General features: G+C 48.7%; 1 protein-coding gene across 1 annotated transcript in view; it reads right to left on the reverse strand.

Annotated features, from left to right (window-relative positions):
- Positions 1 to 340: 340 nt before the first annotated feature.
- The window catches only part of susd2 (sushi domain containing 2), a 114,337-nt gene continuing 99,489 nt past the window's right edge, over positions 341 to 15,188 (reverse strand). The window contains exon 16 of the mRNA XM_080208433.1: positions 341 to 451. Coding sequence (XP_080064559.1) covers positions 379 to 451 — 73 coding nt within the window. The 3' untranslated portion in view covers positions 341 to 378. The remainder of the gene's footprint in view (positions 452 to 15,188) is intronic.

Here is a 15,188-nt window from a genome sequence, read left to right on the forward strand (position 1 = left end):
TTGATCCGGGAACTGATTCAGTGTTTTGACTGTCCCGGCCAACGTTATCGAACATGATCAGTGAGATTCCTCTAAGCAGGACACAGCCGTGGGTAAATTGTCAACAGCAGCGCCACAGCCGTCTGAAAGGTGGTCCAAACGCGCTCTGAAAAATGTGTAATCTCTCTCTGTCTCTCTGCGAAGGCTTCCGAATTTAAAAAGTGAAGGAGATCCGCCTCCCAGACAGTGTTTGCTGGGGCCGATCCCCAGTCAGAGAGGCTGTCGACACGCTGAGGGGGAGGTGGGGGGAGAGGGGTGGGGAGGGAAGGGGGGGGTTGGTTGGTGGGTGGGTTGGGGGTGTGGGGGGGGGGGGAGGGAGGAGGGGTTCGCTCTTTAGCGTTACATATTTTCAGTTTTCTCCATTCTGGTATTTTGATACTCATGAGATGTGCCAGCCATTTTGGCCTTTTTCCTGCAAAGGGACAAGAAAAAAGAAAATGATGAATAATGTTGCCCTGACCGATCGAATGGCGAAGGGTGGAGCCAGACCCTCTGAAAAGGAGGACAGAATAGTGGGACTTTGGACAGAAGATACGCAGCAGGTCAGGCAGCATCTGCGGAGGTAAGGTCTCAGGTTAATGACCGTTCCCCAGAACTTTGGGGGTGGGGGGGGGGGGATTAAGAGAAATTAAAGGCTGTAACGGGTTGTGAGTGAGTGAGCGAGTGAGGCAGGGGAAAAGGAGAGAGAGGAAGGCAATCAAAGGGGCAAAAAGGGTGCTCGCGGAAGGCAATACTGAGGGGCAGGGTGTGGGAATGGGACAAGTTAAAAAAAAGAGAGGTGTATCTGGAGAGCAGAAGATGGAAAAAAAAAGAAGCATCACCAACAATTGCTGCAGAAATAATCGGAGGTGATTACGGTGTTAGATTGTTGAACCCTATGTTGGCCACAATTTGACATGACCCCCACCATCCTGTCTCCAGGAATATGTTAAGAAGTGGGGCTGGGAGGGGTAAAATCAGATGGGATGGTGAGGGGGGGGTATTGCCCACCTGTGTCTATTGGTGTTTGATCAGTGGCCTGGTAGGGTAGGCTAATTAATGGCCACTTAAGGGCCTCGTCCTGCTATTGTTCTACCAACAACCATTCATCACCGGGGAGGCCACTCAGTAAATGCCAGCGGCCTCCAGGTGGACTCGGTGGGAGTATCCCTCCTGTGCCACTTGGAGGCGCCCGCCCTCCCCTCCACCATCCAGAGCAGTGGAAAGTGCGTCGGTGGACCCCCCTCATGCCTGACCCTTCCTCCCCATCCCTTGCAGGGCTCCGGTGAACACTGACCCCATTTACACGCACTCGAAGATTCCTCCGCCAGGGTTGGTCTTGGGATAACCAAGCATTAACCACCAATCATAGAGAACTTCCCACCCACTGATTGGCCAACAGATGGGACATTGTGCCTCGGGGCGGGCGGGCGGGGGGGGGGGGGTGCGGGGGGTGGGGGGTTGGCAGCCACCACAGCCAATTAATTGCCTGAACAACATAAATTCAGTTGTAGCCTCCAAGGCCTGTGGGGACCAGCTTTCCCTTGACTATCCAGCCAGAGAACATGGTCACCATCTTTACGCCAAATCTAGGCCAGTTAAGTCTTAAAAGTGCTGCTTCAAAAAACGAGACTCTCAACCTGGTCCATCTCAGCTCACCCTCCAAGGACCTCAACAGGGTTCCAGTTGTCCATATGGCCCACCCCACTAGCTAACACCTTCTCATACAGGAGAAGGAGATGCAACGCCTACTGTTGTCCTCCCTTCCCACTGTCCAAGCTTTGGAACACTTCTAGTCGGTGAAAAAGTGATTTAGCTGCACTATTTTCTCTTTAGTTTGCATTATTTGCCACTGTGGTCTCCTCTACTTTGAGAAAACCAGATGCAGAGTGATCCTGAGCTTGTCGCTGTAATCCTCGGCCCCGCTCTCACTCTGATCTCCCGTCTTCAGCCTCCTTCAGACTGTGGATGGGATTTTCCAATCTCACCGCAGCATGTTTTCCAGTAGCAGAGGTGGCTCGTCATTGGCTGCCAGCGATAGCTTCCGGTCCCCACCAACGTCTCTGCTGGTTTGTCAGGCTTGTCTGTCCCGGCACCGGGGAACCTGCCGCGGAGGGTGTGCCTTCGGCGAGACCAGAAGATCTCACCAGCAGGGATAACCAGAAAATCCCGCCCAGTGTTGCTTCTCCATGCTTGCATGGGAAGGTGCCATATGAAGGGGGAAGCGTGTTACAGAAGGAGGAATTCTATAACAGGCCATAAGAAACCACTTAATCAACCTCTTTATGGCTATAGCATACAAATAGAAGGCAGTGTTTACAAACTGAAGGGGACACATCAAAGCTCAGGTCCTCAACTCTGCTGGAGGAATTCCTGGATATAGAATGCCATGGTTTCCATTGGAGAAGGGAAGCGTAAAGCATCTCCTCTGATCCAAGCTAAATAGACACCTCTTCATCCTCCATCTCCCAGTGGGTAGAAGGAATAGACATGTTACCCAAATCTATTCAGGTGAACCATCTTAAATGGAACATAGAACATAGAAAACTACTGCACAATCAGGCCCTTTGGCCCACAAGTTGTGCTGATCATATCCCTACCAAATAGGCCTACCTATAACCCTCAATCCCATTAAATCCCGTGTACTCATCCAGAAGTCTCTTAAAAGACTCCAATAAATTCGCCTCCACCACCACCGATGGCAGCCGATTCCACTCACCCACCACCCTCTGAGTGAAAAAATGAAAGGGGAAGGTGATTAACATTCTCGTCCTTGTCTTCTGATTCATAGAACCCTACAGTGCAGAAAGAGGCCCTTCGGCCCATCGAGTCTGCATCAAACACAATCCCACCCAGTCCCTACCCCCATGTCCCTACATATTATAACCACTAATCCCTCTAACCTACACATCCCTGGACTCCAAGGGGCAATTTTTTTTAGCATGGCCAATCAACCTAATCCACACATCTTTGGACTGTGGGAGGAAACCAGAGTACACGGAGGAAGCCCACGCAGACACAAGGAGAATGTGCAAACTCCACACCAACGGTGACCTGAGCCAGGAATTGAACCCAGGACCCTGGAACTGTGAAGCAGTCGTGCTAACCACTGTGCTATCGTACCTACCTACTAGGCCTACTTATAACCGTTGTGATACTGATAAATAAACTGATGAAAGTTGCTGAAAGCTGAAATTTGAAACAAAAATAAAACTACAATCGAATCCAAATGCACAATGAATGTCCAAAAGAATGTTAATTCATCACAGAAAGTCAAGCTTTATCGCGGTGACAGTACGCCTACAGCTGCATGCTTTGAAAGGCACTTAGTGATGGTTTGACAGCTAGGCCACAATGGGGCAGCCAACACTGACATTTGACCCTAAATAAATGCACTAATGAGGGTCACTGCAGCCCCACTGCAGGCTCGCTGGCCCAGCGTAAAATGGGCACGCGGGGCTGAACTTCCAATAGGATGTGGAGACGGCGCTAGAAGTGGGTGAGCCCAGAAAATTCCCACTACCGGCTGACCTGCCCCCATTGTCCCACCTCTGGCCAACTTGCCTTGAGGCTGGATCGGTGTGGGGGCAGGGTTAGGGCCTGGTGGTACTCACCAGCCGGAGAAAGGCAGCCGTAAACCTGTCCTTGTTGCCCCCAATGCCAACACTGTAGTTAAGAAAACCCACCAATGCCTCCTTTTTCAGGAGGGTAAGGAAAATTGGCATGTCCGCTACAACACTCACCAACTTTTACAGATGTACCATAGAAAGCATTCTCTCCGGATATGTCACAGCTTGGTATTGTTCCCGCTCTGCCCAAGACGACAAGAAACTACAAAGGGTTATGAACGTAGCCCAGCCCATCTCTCAAACCAGCCTCCCATCCACTGATTCTGTCCACACTTCTCGCTGCCTCGGCAAAACAGCCAGCATAATTAAGGACCCCATGCACCCCGGATATTCTCTCTTCCATCTTCTTCCATCAGGAAAAAGATACGAAAGCCTGAGGTCACGTACCAACCGACTCAGGAACAGCTTCTTCCCTGCTGCAATCAGACTTTTGAATGGACCGATCCGGTATTAAGTTGATCTTTCTCTACAACCTAGCTGTGAATGTAACACTACATTCTGCACTCTCTCCTTTCCTTCTTGCCTATGTACTCTATGAACTCCAGACTTTGTCTGTATAGCACGCAAGAAACAATACTTTTATCCCAATACAGGTGACAATAGTAAATCAAATCAAATAAATTGCCCATTTCTTGTCAGAAACTGTCCTCTGCAATTTTCCAGATGAAGGGAGGAATACCCTCGCTCAGGCTGAGATCTGACCAATGAATGGAAGCTGCTTCCTGAGCTGGTTATCGTGGATTCCGGACCTGCGTTTCCTCCCGACTGTCGGGGTGGAAACCAGGAACAAACTGAGGTCGCTGCCTCCACTTTCCTGCTCCATTGATGGTTGGCTTTCTGGCCCTGGGTTTTATTACTCCTGGGTTTCTCCACGCTTTGCCTGTTTTCTGCTCCCGTTTCCATTTCCTCTCTACCGGGTTGATCATGTCTTCTGGGCTCAGTTTTCCTTTCCCTCTGCACCGGTTTACAATCACCCCGTATCTGTGCCTCTGGATGCAATATTTCAATTCACGCCCTGAACAAGTTCTGTCAGTCACGTTGACTTCCTCCTGCATTGTTTCACCGGGAAGATGTCTCCATTAACATGGCTGGCAGAGCAAGCTGCCCCAAGTCCTATATCGCTGCCAGCCCTCATTTCCAAACTTCCACCGAGACAGCTCAGGGGTGGGGGGGGAGGCTTAATTTATGAAAAGGAAATGGGTTTGTCAAGAAACAACAGTTCTATCCAGTGGCTGATGTACCTACTAGTTCATGTTTTGGAACATGGATGAATCACTGTGGAATTCAGTGATCTAACTTACAGCTTTCTTTTGTCTGGACACGTGTCTGAAGGACAGAACTCATCACCTTACTTAACAATCTCCAAACAAATCAGAGAGGGATCCAGCTGACCAGGTCATAGATCCTAGAATCATAAAACACTACAGTGCAGAAAGAGACCCTTCAGCCCATCGAGTCTACGCCGCACACAATCCCACCCAGGCCCTACCCCCATATCTCTACATATTATACCCATTAGTCCCTCTAACCTATGCATCTCCAGACACTAAGGGGCAAGTTCTTAGCATGGCCAATCAACCTAACCCACACCTCTTTGGGAGGAAACCGGAGCACCCGGAGGAAACGCACGCAGACACAAGGAGAATGTGCACAGACAGTGACCTGAGCCGAGAACCGAACCCAAGACTCTGGAGCTGTGAAGCAGCAGTGCTAACCACTGTGCTACCGTGCCACCCAGAGTTCCCATTTGTCCGACACAGAATGTGCACACACAATCCCCTCCTCTCTCCCCACTCACATTAAGAATCTGAGCAGGAGTTTGGCAGGAGTTAATGCAGGGGTGGACAACCTGTGGCCTAGGGGTCGCATGCAGCCCATCTGGACTCTGAGTGCGGCCCACGGGAAATCTTGTTGACCATTGTCCAAGGTGTACCATTGCCACTTTCCGCTAGTTTACGTCTGTGTAACTTTTTCCAAACCAGTATGACTGAAGTGTTACATACATAAAGCAAGGGCAAGTGAAGCGAGGTGCGTGCTGATTGCTCAGAACATTGACTGCGAGAGCTGTGCATTCCCTCTGTGTCCAAAGTGTCCATATTTCTTTTGTTCTTTACCCTTTGAAGTTGATGACAGTTCTACTAATATATGAATGAATAAGCATTTCCTATAACTCATTATGGAATATTCGGCGTGAATTAAGTGCGTTCATGATTAGCGAACAAGTCCGCTGAGGTGAAGGAGGGCCACACATGCGACCCACTCACCGGCCTATGTTGCCCGTCACTGAAATAATGGGCATGAGTAAGACACTCCATTGATGCAGATTCGATGGGCCGAATGGCCTCTTTCTGCACTACAGGGATTCTATGATTAGGGTGGCACGGTGGTTAGCACTGCTGCTTCACAGCGCCAGGGATGCAGGTTCGATTCCTGCCTTGGGTCACTCTCTGTGTGGAGTTTGCACATTCTCCCCATGTCTCTGTGGGTTTCCTCCCACAGTCCAATTATGTGCAGGTTTGGTTGATTGCCCATGTTAAATTGCCCCTTACTGTCAAGGGGATTAGCAGGGTAAACGAGGGTTACAGGAATAGGGCCGAGGTGGGATTGTGGTCGGTACAGACTCGATGGACCAAATGGCCTCCTTAGAATCTTAGAACCCAACAATGGGGAAAGAGGCCCTTTGGCCCATCGAGTCTGCACCAAACACAATCCCACCTAGGCCCTGCCCCCATAACCCAATCCACTAATCCCTCTAACCTACACATCTCAGCACACAAAGGGGCAATGTTTTAGCATGGCCAATCAACCTGACCCACACATCTTTGGACTGTGGGAGGAAATCGGAGCACCCGGAGGAAACCCACACAGACACGGGGAGAATGTACAAACTCCACACAAACAGTGACCTAAGGCAGGAATCGAACCCGGGTCCCTAAAGCTGTGAAGCAGCAGTGCTAACCACTGTGCCACCGTGCCTCCTTCTGCGTTCCTGCCTGCTCAACACTTCTAAATGAGTAACTCACAGCTGTGACTCATCCTGAGGCTGAGAAGGTGCTGTTGTTTTCTCTTTCTAGCCTTGGATCCAGTATTCTTTCCATTGAACTCCCCTTTTGGCGGCAGTATATTCAGGGCAGGGAACTTACTCTGAGTCAATGGAAAAGTGTTTCAAACCTCATATGATTACCCTCATATGATTAATTAACAATACTTCAGCAAACACAGAATTACAGCCAGCTCATAAATGTTCAATGTGATGATAGTGTACGATATTCTTTCATTTATTTCCCATTGATTTATGGTATATACAGCAGTAGAGCCCATTAAAATCATTGTTCAATGTAACAGCCTCATGCTAATGGCCTCATGATTAAAGTATGACACAAAGCTGTACTATCCACAGTTGGTAATGATTTAACTGGGGGCAACAGCTCACATGTTAAACTGGTGGCCTAGGGTGGTGTGTATGGGGCAGGCTGGGGGAAGTGGGGAGGCAAGATTATCCAGGATTCCACCTGTGATCGCTCTGCAGTGACCCCAGCAGAGAAAGCACACATACGTACATCAGAGGAGATTAGGGTCAGGTTTGACTGTGACACCCCCATGGTTAAATAGCACATCAGAATGCACCTTCCTAAACTCAGACATGAAGCGTGGAAAAGAGGATAAGGGGGGAGCATGGTGGCTTGTGCCTACTCCAACACAGATCAGTAACACCAAGAGAAGTATACAATCCTCCTCTGCCCTGACGGTTGATGCTGGATCTGTTCCAGCAGACAGGAGAATCTAGTAATATTGACAGAACATGTCAACCTCAGCACACAGACCTCACTCTGCCAATGAGAAGAACAGAGCAAGGAGGGAAAACTGGAAGAGAATAGCCACCAACTAGGTGGAGAGGTGGTACAGTGGTTAGCACTCCTGCCTCACAGCACCAGGGACCTGGGTTTGATTCCCAGCTGGGGTCACTGTCTGTGTGGAGTTTGTACATTCTCCCCATTTCTGCGTGGGTTTCCTCCAGGTGCTTCAGTTTCCTCCCACAAACATGAGCAGGTTAGGTGGATTAGCTGTGCTAAATTGTCCCTTAGTGTCCTGGGGATGCGTAGGTTAGAGAGATTAGTGGGGTAAATATGTGGGGTTATGGGGATAGGACCTGTGTCGGATTATTACCAGTGCAGACTTGATGGGCTGAATGGCCTCTTTCTGCATTGTAGGGATTCTATGACTGCATTTATATAGCACTGTAGGGATTCTATTGGTTGAGATTATCCGTAGTGTTGTAACTATTCCTCCTTTTTGAGTGGCCAGTTCCACACTTTTGCAATATAGCCTGGATGATTGCATTGATGGCGCCTTGATCGTTTCATAGAACAGAATCATAGAATTCTCATGGTGCCGAAGGAGGCCATTCGGCTCATCGAGCCTGCACTGACCACAATCTCACCCAGGCCCTATCCCCATAACCCCCCATATTTACCCTGCTAATCCCCCTGACACTAAGGGGTAATTTAGCTGATGAAGGAGCAGTGCTCTGAAAGCTCGTGATTCCAAATAAACCTGTTGGACTTTAACCTGGTGTTGTCAGACTCCTTACTGTGCCCACCCTCGTCCAACACCGGCATCTCCACATCGTGGGAATTTAGCTTAGTCAATCCATGCACATCTTTGGAGGTTTCACTCAGGTGATACTGTAACTCATTGCCCCTAATTATATGCCTATCCCTGGCAGGGGTACTGCCGGCATCAGAGAGAGAGAGACTGCTGTCATTGGGATTTCCACTTCCACGGCGATTCCGCTTTATTCCAAAGGCGAAACATTGTGGCCTGTTGGGAAGGTGCTGCCCAACTGGTGCAGGCCGAACTGGAAAACTTCGGTGTCCCACCAAAATGGTGTGGATTGCTGCCAGAAATCTTCATGCAATGTTTCAGATTGCTCATCAGATTGTACATACATGCTGCCCTCTGCTGCAGTTCATGCAGAGCACCCTCTGTATTGTACACACTTCTGTTTCCCTCCTGAACCGTGAGATTCCTACTGGAATTCACTGTTTGACCTGTTGGACTGCTTGTTTAAAATGTACATCTCTAAAGCAGAGTGTCGAGTCAGGTTCTTTTGATTCAGTCGCTTTTTTTTTCCAGAGTACATCATTCTTCTACATCCTCTGCCAACCGATCTCTAATAAATTCATCAGGAAACTCTCCAAATGCACATTTTCTTCTCAGCCCTTCAGTGTGTCATTGTAGGACTGATTGACTTGAATGGTTTCTGATTAACAGAACAGTAGTCTAAAATTATGTTTCAAAGTCGGGAGGATATTACTTTGGATTGCTGCAGGATAATTGATCTCTTTTCTAAACTTCACCATCACTGGCAATCCTGCTAAGTTCAGCCGAGTATGGGCTTGTACCTTTTTGGCTTGTTCAGGCACCGCTGCAACACTGAGGATGATTCGTTTCTGCTCAGATCTGTCCCAGTTGTTTCTCACCAAAGACAAGCGGCTCAATGTCTCGAGGTCCCAGTGCCAGCCCTGACGCCCCACAGCTTGGCATGGTCCGTTAGATCAACAACTACACAAGGGACTTTCAACAAACTTACAAGGGATTCATCAACTTATCATACAAACTCTCTTTAACCACCTCGCAGGTGGAGGATATGGTCAAGAAGGCGTATGGTGTACTGGCCTTCATTAATCGAGGGATTGAGTTTAGGAGTCGGGAGGTAATGCTGCAGCTTTATAAGACCCTTGTCAGACCCCACTTGGAGTACTGTGCGCAGTTCTGGTCGCCTCACTACAGGAAGGTTGTGGAAGCTATTGAGAGGGTGCAGAGGAGATTCACAAGGATGTTGCCTGGATTGGGAGGCATGCCTTATGAAGATAGGTTTGAGGGAGCTGGGTCTCTTCTCCCTGGAGAGACGAAGGTTGAGAGGTGACCTGATAGAGGTTTATAAAATGTTGAGAGGAATAGATAGGGTGGATTCTCAGAGGCTATTTCCCTGGGCTGAAATGGTCGCTACGAGAGGACACAGGTTTAAGGTGCTGGGGGGCAGGTACAGAGGAGATGTTAGGGGTAAGTTTTTCACTCAGAGGGTGGTGAGTGAGTGGAATCGGCTGCCATCAGTGGTGGTCGAGGCGAATTCACTGGGGTCTTTTAAAAGACTTCTGGATGAGTACATGGGATTTAATGGGATTAGGAGTTACGGATAGTTCTATGGCCTGGTAGGAATGGATATGATCGGCGCAACTTGTGGGCTGAAGGGCCTGTTTGTGCTGTAGTGTTCTATGTTCAAGTTCTATGTTCTACCTATTCTATCTGAGGTCCCAGGTAACCTTGCCAAGCTCCAACAACCCCCCCTCACGCGCCACATGACCACATCATCACATTGTCATGCGATGCCTGAGGGTCTATAGAGCCCACCCCAGGAAACTACCTCAGGGTCAGGGTAAGCTCAGAGGCCTGATAGATAGCCCCCTTTTGCAGCCATCTGCAAAACATCTGTGGGGTAATTCTCCCAGCCTGCTGCACTGCTCTAGCAGTGCAATGGGGCTGGAGACATCAGCGGACGCCATTTAGCAGATTCCTAGCTGGGCATCATGGCTTCCACGCGATTCTTGGGAAAGGATTTCTGGAGCCGTCAGCACCATGCTTTGAAGGGATATAGGGGTAGGGCCTGGGTGGGATTGTAATTGGTACAGACTCGATGGGCCGAAGAGCCTCTTTCTGCACTGTAGGGTTCCATGTTTCTATGAACTAAAATACCAGTCCCAGGCCCACTAACATTATCCCTCCTGCCAGAGGTGGTTCACTCCAGCGGGGTATACAACAGCCCCCCACTAACGCGGAACTGGTAGTCGACCCTGCTGGAGTGAAGGGAGGCCATGGAGGCTCTCCCAAGAGATAAGAGGGAGATGCCCCCTAGTCATTGCCAGCTGAGCAGTGCCAGCCTGGCCGCCTGGCACTGCCCAAAGGGTAAAGTGGCAATATCCAAAGGGCACATTGGCACTGCCTATCAGGTATCAGGCAGTGCCTCGGGGACAGGGCCAGAGGGGTAGGGCCTATTGGGGGTGGGCCTAGAGGAGAGTGATCGGTGCACAAAGGAAGATAGTTGTAATGGGTGAAGGTCAATTATGTCAGCTCCAGGACATCACTGCAGATGTTCCTCAGGGTAATCCCAGGCCCAACCATCTTCAGCTGCTGCATCAATGACCTTCCTTCTATCATAAAGTCAGAAGTTAGGATATTTGCCGTTGATTGCACAATGTTCAGCACCATTCGTGACTCCCCAATACTGACACAGCTCATGTTCAAATGCAGCAAGACCTGGGCAATACCTAGGCTTGGGCTGACAAGTGGCAAGCAACATTTGTGCTACACAAGACCATCTCTAACAGAAGAGGATCTAGCCATCACCCCTTGACACTCAATGACATTTACCATCGCTGCATCCCCCACCCCCACTATCAATATCTTGGGGATTACCATTGACCAGAAACTGCACTGGACAAGCCATACAAATACTGTGGCTACAAGGCAGGTCAAAGGCTAGGAATCCTGCAGTGAGTAATTCACCTCCTGACTCCTCAAAGCCTATCCACCATCTACATGGCACAAGTCATGAGAGTAATAGTCTCCACTTGCCTGGATGAGTACATCTCCAACAACACTCATGAAGCTCAACACCGTCTAGGACAAAGTAGCCCCTTTGATTGCTACCCCTTCTCCCAACATTCCCTCCCTCCATCACCAACGAGAAGTGGCAGCCGTGTGTACCATTTACAAGATGCACTGCAGGAACGCACTAAGATTCCTTCTGCAGCACCTTCCAAACCCATGACCACTGCCATCCAGAAGGACAAGGGTAGCAGATACATAGGAATGCCACCACCTGCAAGTTCCCCTCCAAGCCACTCACCATCCTGACTTGGAAACGTATCATCGTTCTTCCTTCACTGGATGAAAATCCTGGACCTCACTCCCTGACAGCACTATGGATGTACCTACATTTCAGGGACTGCGGTGGTTCAAGTAGGCAGCTCACCACCTGAAGGGCAATTAGTGATGGGTAATAAATGCTGGCCTACCCAGCAATGCCTATATTCCATACAATGAAATTCTAAAAGTAGAGAGATTGCGGAAACTGAGCTTGTTCTCCTCAGACCTGAGAAGGTAAAGCGGAGATTTAATAGAGACGTTCAGAATGATGAGGGGATTGGTAAAGAAGTTAAAGAGAAACCGACAGGAAAAATGAGATCCAAAGGACACAAATTTAAGATAATTGTCAAAAGAGCCAGAGGGGAGATGAGGAGACTGTTATTCTATATACAGTGAGTTGCTGTGGAATGTATTGTCTGAAAGGATGCTGGTGCAGATTCAGTGATAACTTTCAAACTGGATATAAATATATATTTGGAAAGCAACAATTTAGCAGCACTGTGGAGGAAGAGCAGGGGAATGGGACTGTCGCGATATTATGTGCTTGTCATCTTAATGTAAAGCTGCTCAGCAGAGCAGGGGTCAACATAGGACTGGAGAATATCACCACCCACAGTATGGGCGGCACAATGGCACAGTGGTTTGCACTGGTGTCTCAGAGCGCCAGGGACCCGGGTTCGATTCCGGCCTCGGGTCACGTGTCTGCGTGGGTTTCCTCCAGGTGCTCCGGTTTCCTCCCACACTCCAAAGGTGTGCGAGTTAGCCCCTTAGTTAATGTCAGGGGGACGAGCTGGATTCAGAAAGTTGTCAGGAAGCACATCTTCACTCAAAGAAGAACAGAAACCTCGAACTTTCATCCCAAAAAGCTGGTCAGGCTGGAGGCCAATCGAAAATTTTGAATCTGAGATTGATAAATTTTGGTTTGACAAGGACATTAAAGGATGTGAAGCCATGGCAGGTAAATTGAGCGAAGATACAGATCAGTCGTAATTTAATTGAATGGAAAAACAGCTGCAAAAGACCTATTCCAGTCCCCGTGCTCCTAAAAACAACTTATTTTACAACAGCTTCCAATTACAGTCTGGCTTTGCAATAATTCAATGAGTATTTATGCCAGTGGGTGAGTTTCCCACACGCATTTCAGCCGTGCAAAGGCACATCTTTTGGATTTAAAGGTGGGGGCAGACCAGAATCTCATTTTTTCTTATTGGTGCCTTTCGGTATTTTAATTCTAATCAAAATACACAATAAATTAAGACGAATCAGAGTCCCCACATGAGGGACAAACCAGATCCAAGCAGACATGACAAGACAAGACATGAGGGGCGATTCTCCCAAAGAACTTCTACGGGCGGGATTTTACAACCTTGCTCCAGCGAGTCCAAAAAAATCACGCCCCAGGTCAACAGCCATTTCCGTTGTCCACCCCTCACCCGCTCCAATCCTGTGGCAGAATTCTGGTGTAAGTGTCAAACACACTGGAGGAAAAGCTGGAGTAAATCCTGCTGGATTTTTCAATAGGAGTTTCAAAATGGATCTCCCACACTCAGTGCACTGCAGAGTGCCTCAGCACTCTTGGATCAGGCTGAAAAGTCGTTCACGGGCCCAATTCCTGCTGGAGAGGCCGGCAGCATAGTGCTGAGGGGGCCATTGCGCGTGTACCGATCTGTCGGCACCGATTTCGACACATGCGCAGTAGCCCCGCACTGCCAGCCTCCCAATTGCTGGTCAGCTCGATCGCTGGCCAGCCTCACGACCCCACATCGCCAGTCATGCAACACCCCCTGCGGCCCAATCGCTGATCCCCCAGATGTGTCCAGGCCAGCTTCGTTTCCCCCCCCCCCACCCCAACATGGCCCTTGCCCAATGCCAGGGTGCCCAGGTTAACTCTGTAAGGCTGGCAATCCCCACTCTGGTGGGCCCAGAGAATTCAGTCCCGGGCCCGATAATGATTGTTAAAATATACGGTAATGAGGATAATTTATGAAGTTTGGCCCCAGAAATCCGGCTGCTGGACACTCGCAGAAGACATGGCGCTCAATGGGGGGCCTGCGAGACAGCCTCCGCTCGTATCTCCTGGCCCGCTGCATGACAAACGCAGTGCAGCAGAATGGGAGAACTGCCCCCATTGCACCCCATCTTGGGCTGGATCAAACAAGATCCAATCTGACAGGATGAAGCATTGCACCCCCTCCCGGGCTTAATCTGATGCTTCATCTTAGCCAAAACGCCGAGACAGCTTTGAAAAATTGCATCAGGTAAAGCCTCAGTTTTACCTCATTGGCGACCCTGATCCTTTACTCTACCCTAGCTTAGTGAACCACAATCGTAGAGTCAGCACACCCCCAGTACAGTGGGCTAGACCCGTCCCCCGCCTGGTCATAGTTTTACCCCTGCCAGATAAGTATGAATCTGTTTTTTTGAGACATCAGAATTTTAAAGATATTTTTAAAATGTCAAAGAGAACGAAACTGTCCATTTTCAGCACAGTAACAGATGTGTCTCATTGGCTTGGATTTAGCAGAGAAGAGATGGTGTTCATTCCTGGCCTCAACAAAAGCTACTGATTTATTTATTTATTAGTCACAAGTAGGCTTGCATTAACACTGCAATGAAGTTACTGTGAAAAATCCCCTAGTCGCCACACTCCAGCACCTGTTCGGGTACACTGAGGGAGAATTTAGCCGGGCAATGCACCTAACCAGCATGTCTTTCAGACTGTGGGAGGAAACCGGAGCACCCAGAGGAATCCCATACAGACATGGGACTCTGATACAGACAGTGACCAGAGGCTGGAATTGAACTCGGGTCACTGGTGCTGTGAGGCAGCAGTGCTAACCACTGTGCTACCGTACCACCCAGTTTATTTTGGAGCAGAGCTTTCCTCTAATCCAACGTGAGTTTGAATTTGGAACCAGCTATAGAGGTTCTTTAAGACAAGTAGCAGACAGATTGATCAATCAATCAGATTGAAGAATTCTCACAGACAGAAAGCAGGAAGCAAAAAGTGAGGAATATAGTTCACATTTGTCACTACAGAATGTGAAAGGAAGATTGTGACATACAGGTAGGATTAAAGGAAGGATTGAAACATTATAAACACACTTTAAAAAATTGAAATTATTTACAATTTTAAAAGTCATTCACTTTTTAAATGTTCTGCTGATGGAATTACATTCTGCATTTATATAATTAGGTTTCAGAGCCAGGAAATAGCGATGATTTAGTACGCTGTTAAGAATTCAGTCACTCCTGACTAAACAAGACTGAATAATTTCATTGGGTTTTGAAAAGAAAAGTAATCTATAAAATTTGAAGCTCTTGTCAAATCGGTGATTTGGTGTTGAATGCATTTGTGAATACTGCCACAGTTCACTATATGGAGCAGCAGACTGTGGGCTGCACGATGGCACTGTGGTTAGCACTACTGCCTCACAGCGCCAGGGACCCGGGTTCAATTCCTGGCTTGGGTCACTGCCTGTGTGGAGTTTACACGTTCTCTCTGTGTCTGTGTGGGTTTCCTCCGGGTGCTCCAGTTTCTTCCCGCAGTCCAAAGATGTGCTGGCTAGGTACATTGGCCATGCTAAATTCTCCGTCAGTGTACCCAAACAG

This window comes from Carcharhinus amblyrhynchos, chromosome 20 (genome assembly GCF_965287045.1).
Source record: "Carcharhinus amblyrhynchos chromosome 20, sCarAmb.v2.hapA, whole genome shotgun sequence".
NCBI classification, from domain to species: Eukaryota; Metazoa; Chordata; class Chondrichthyes; order Carcharhiniformes; family Carcharhinidae; genus Carcharhinus; species Carcharhinus amblyrhynchos.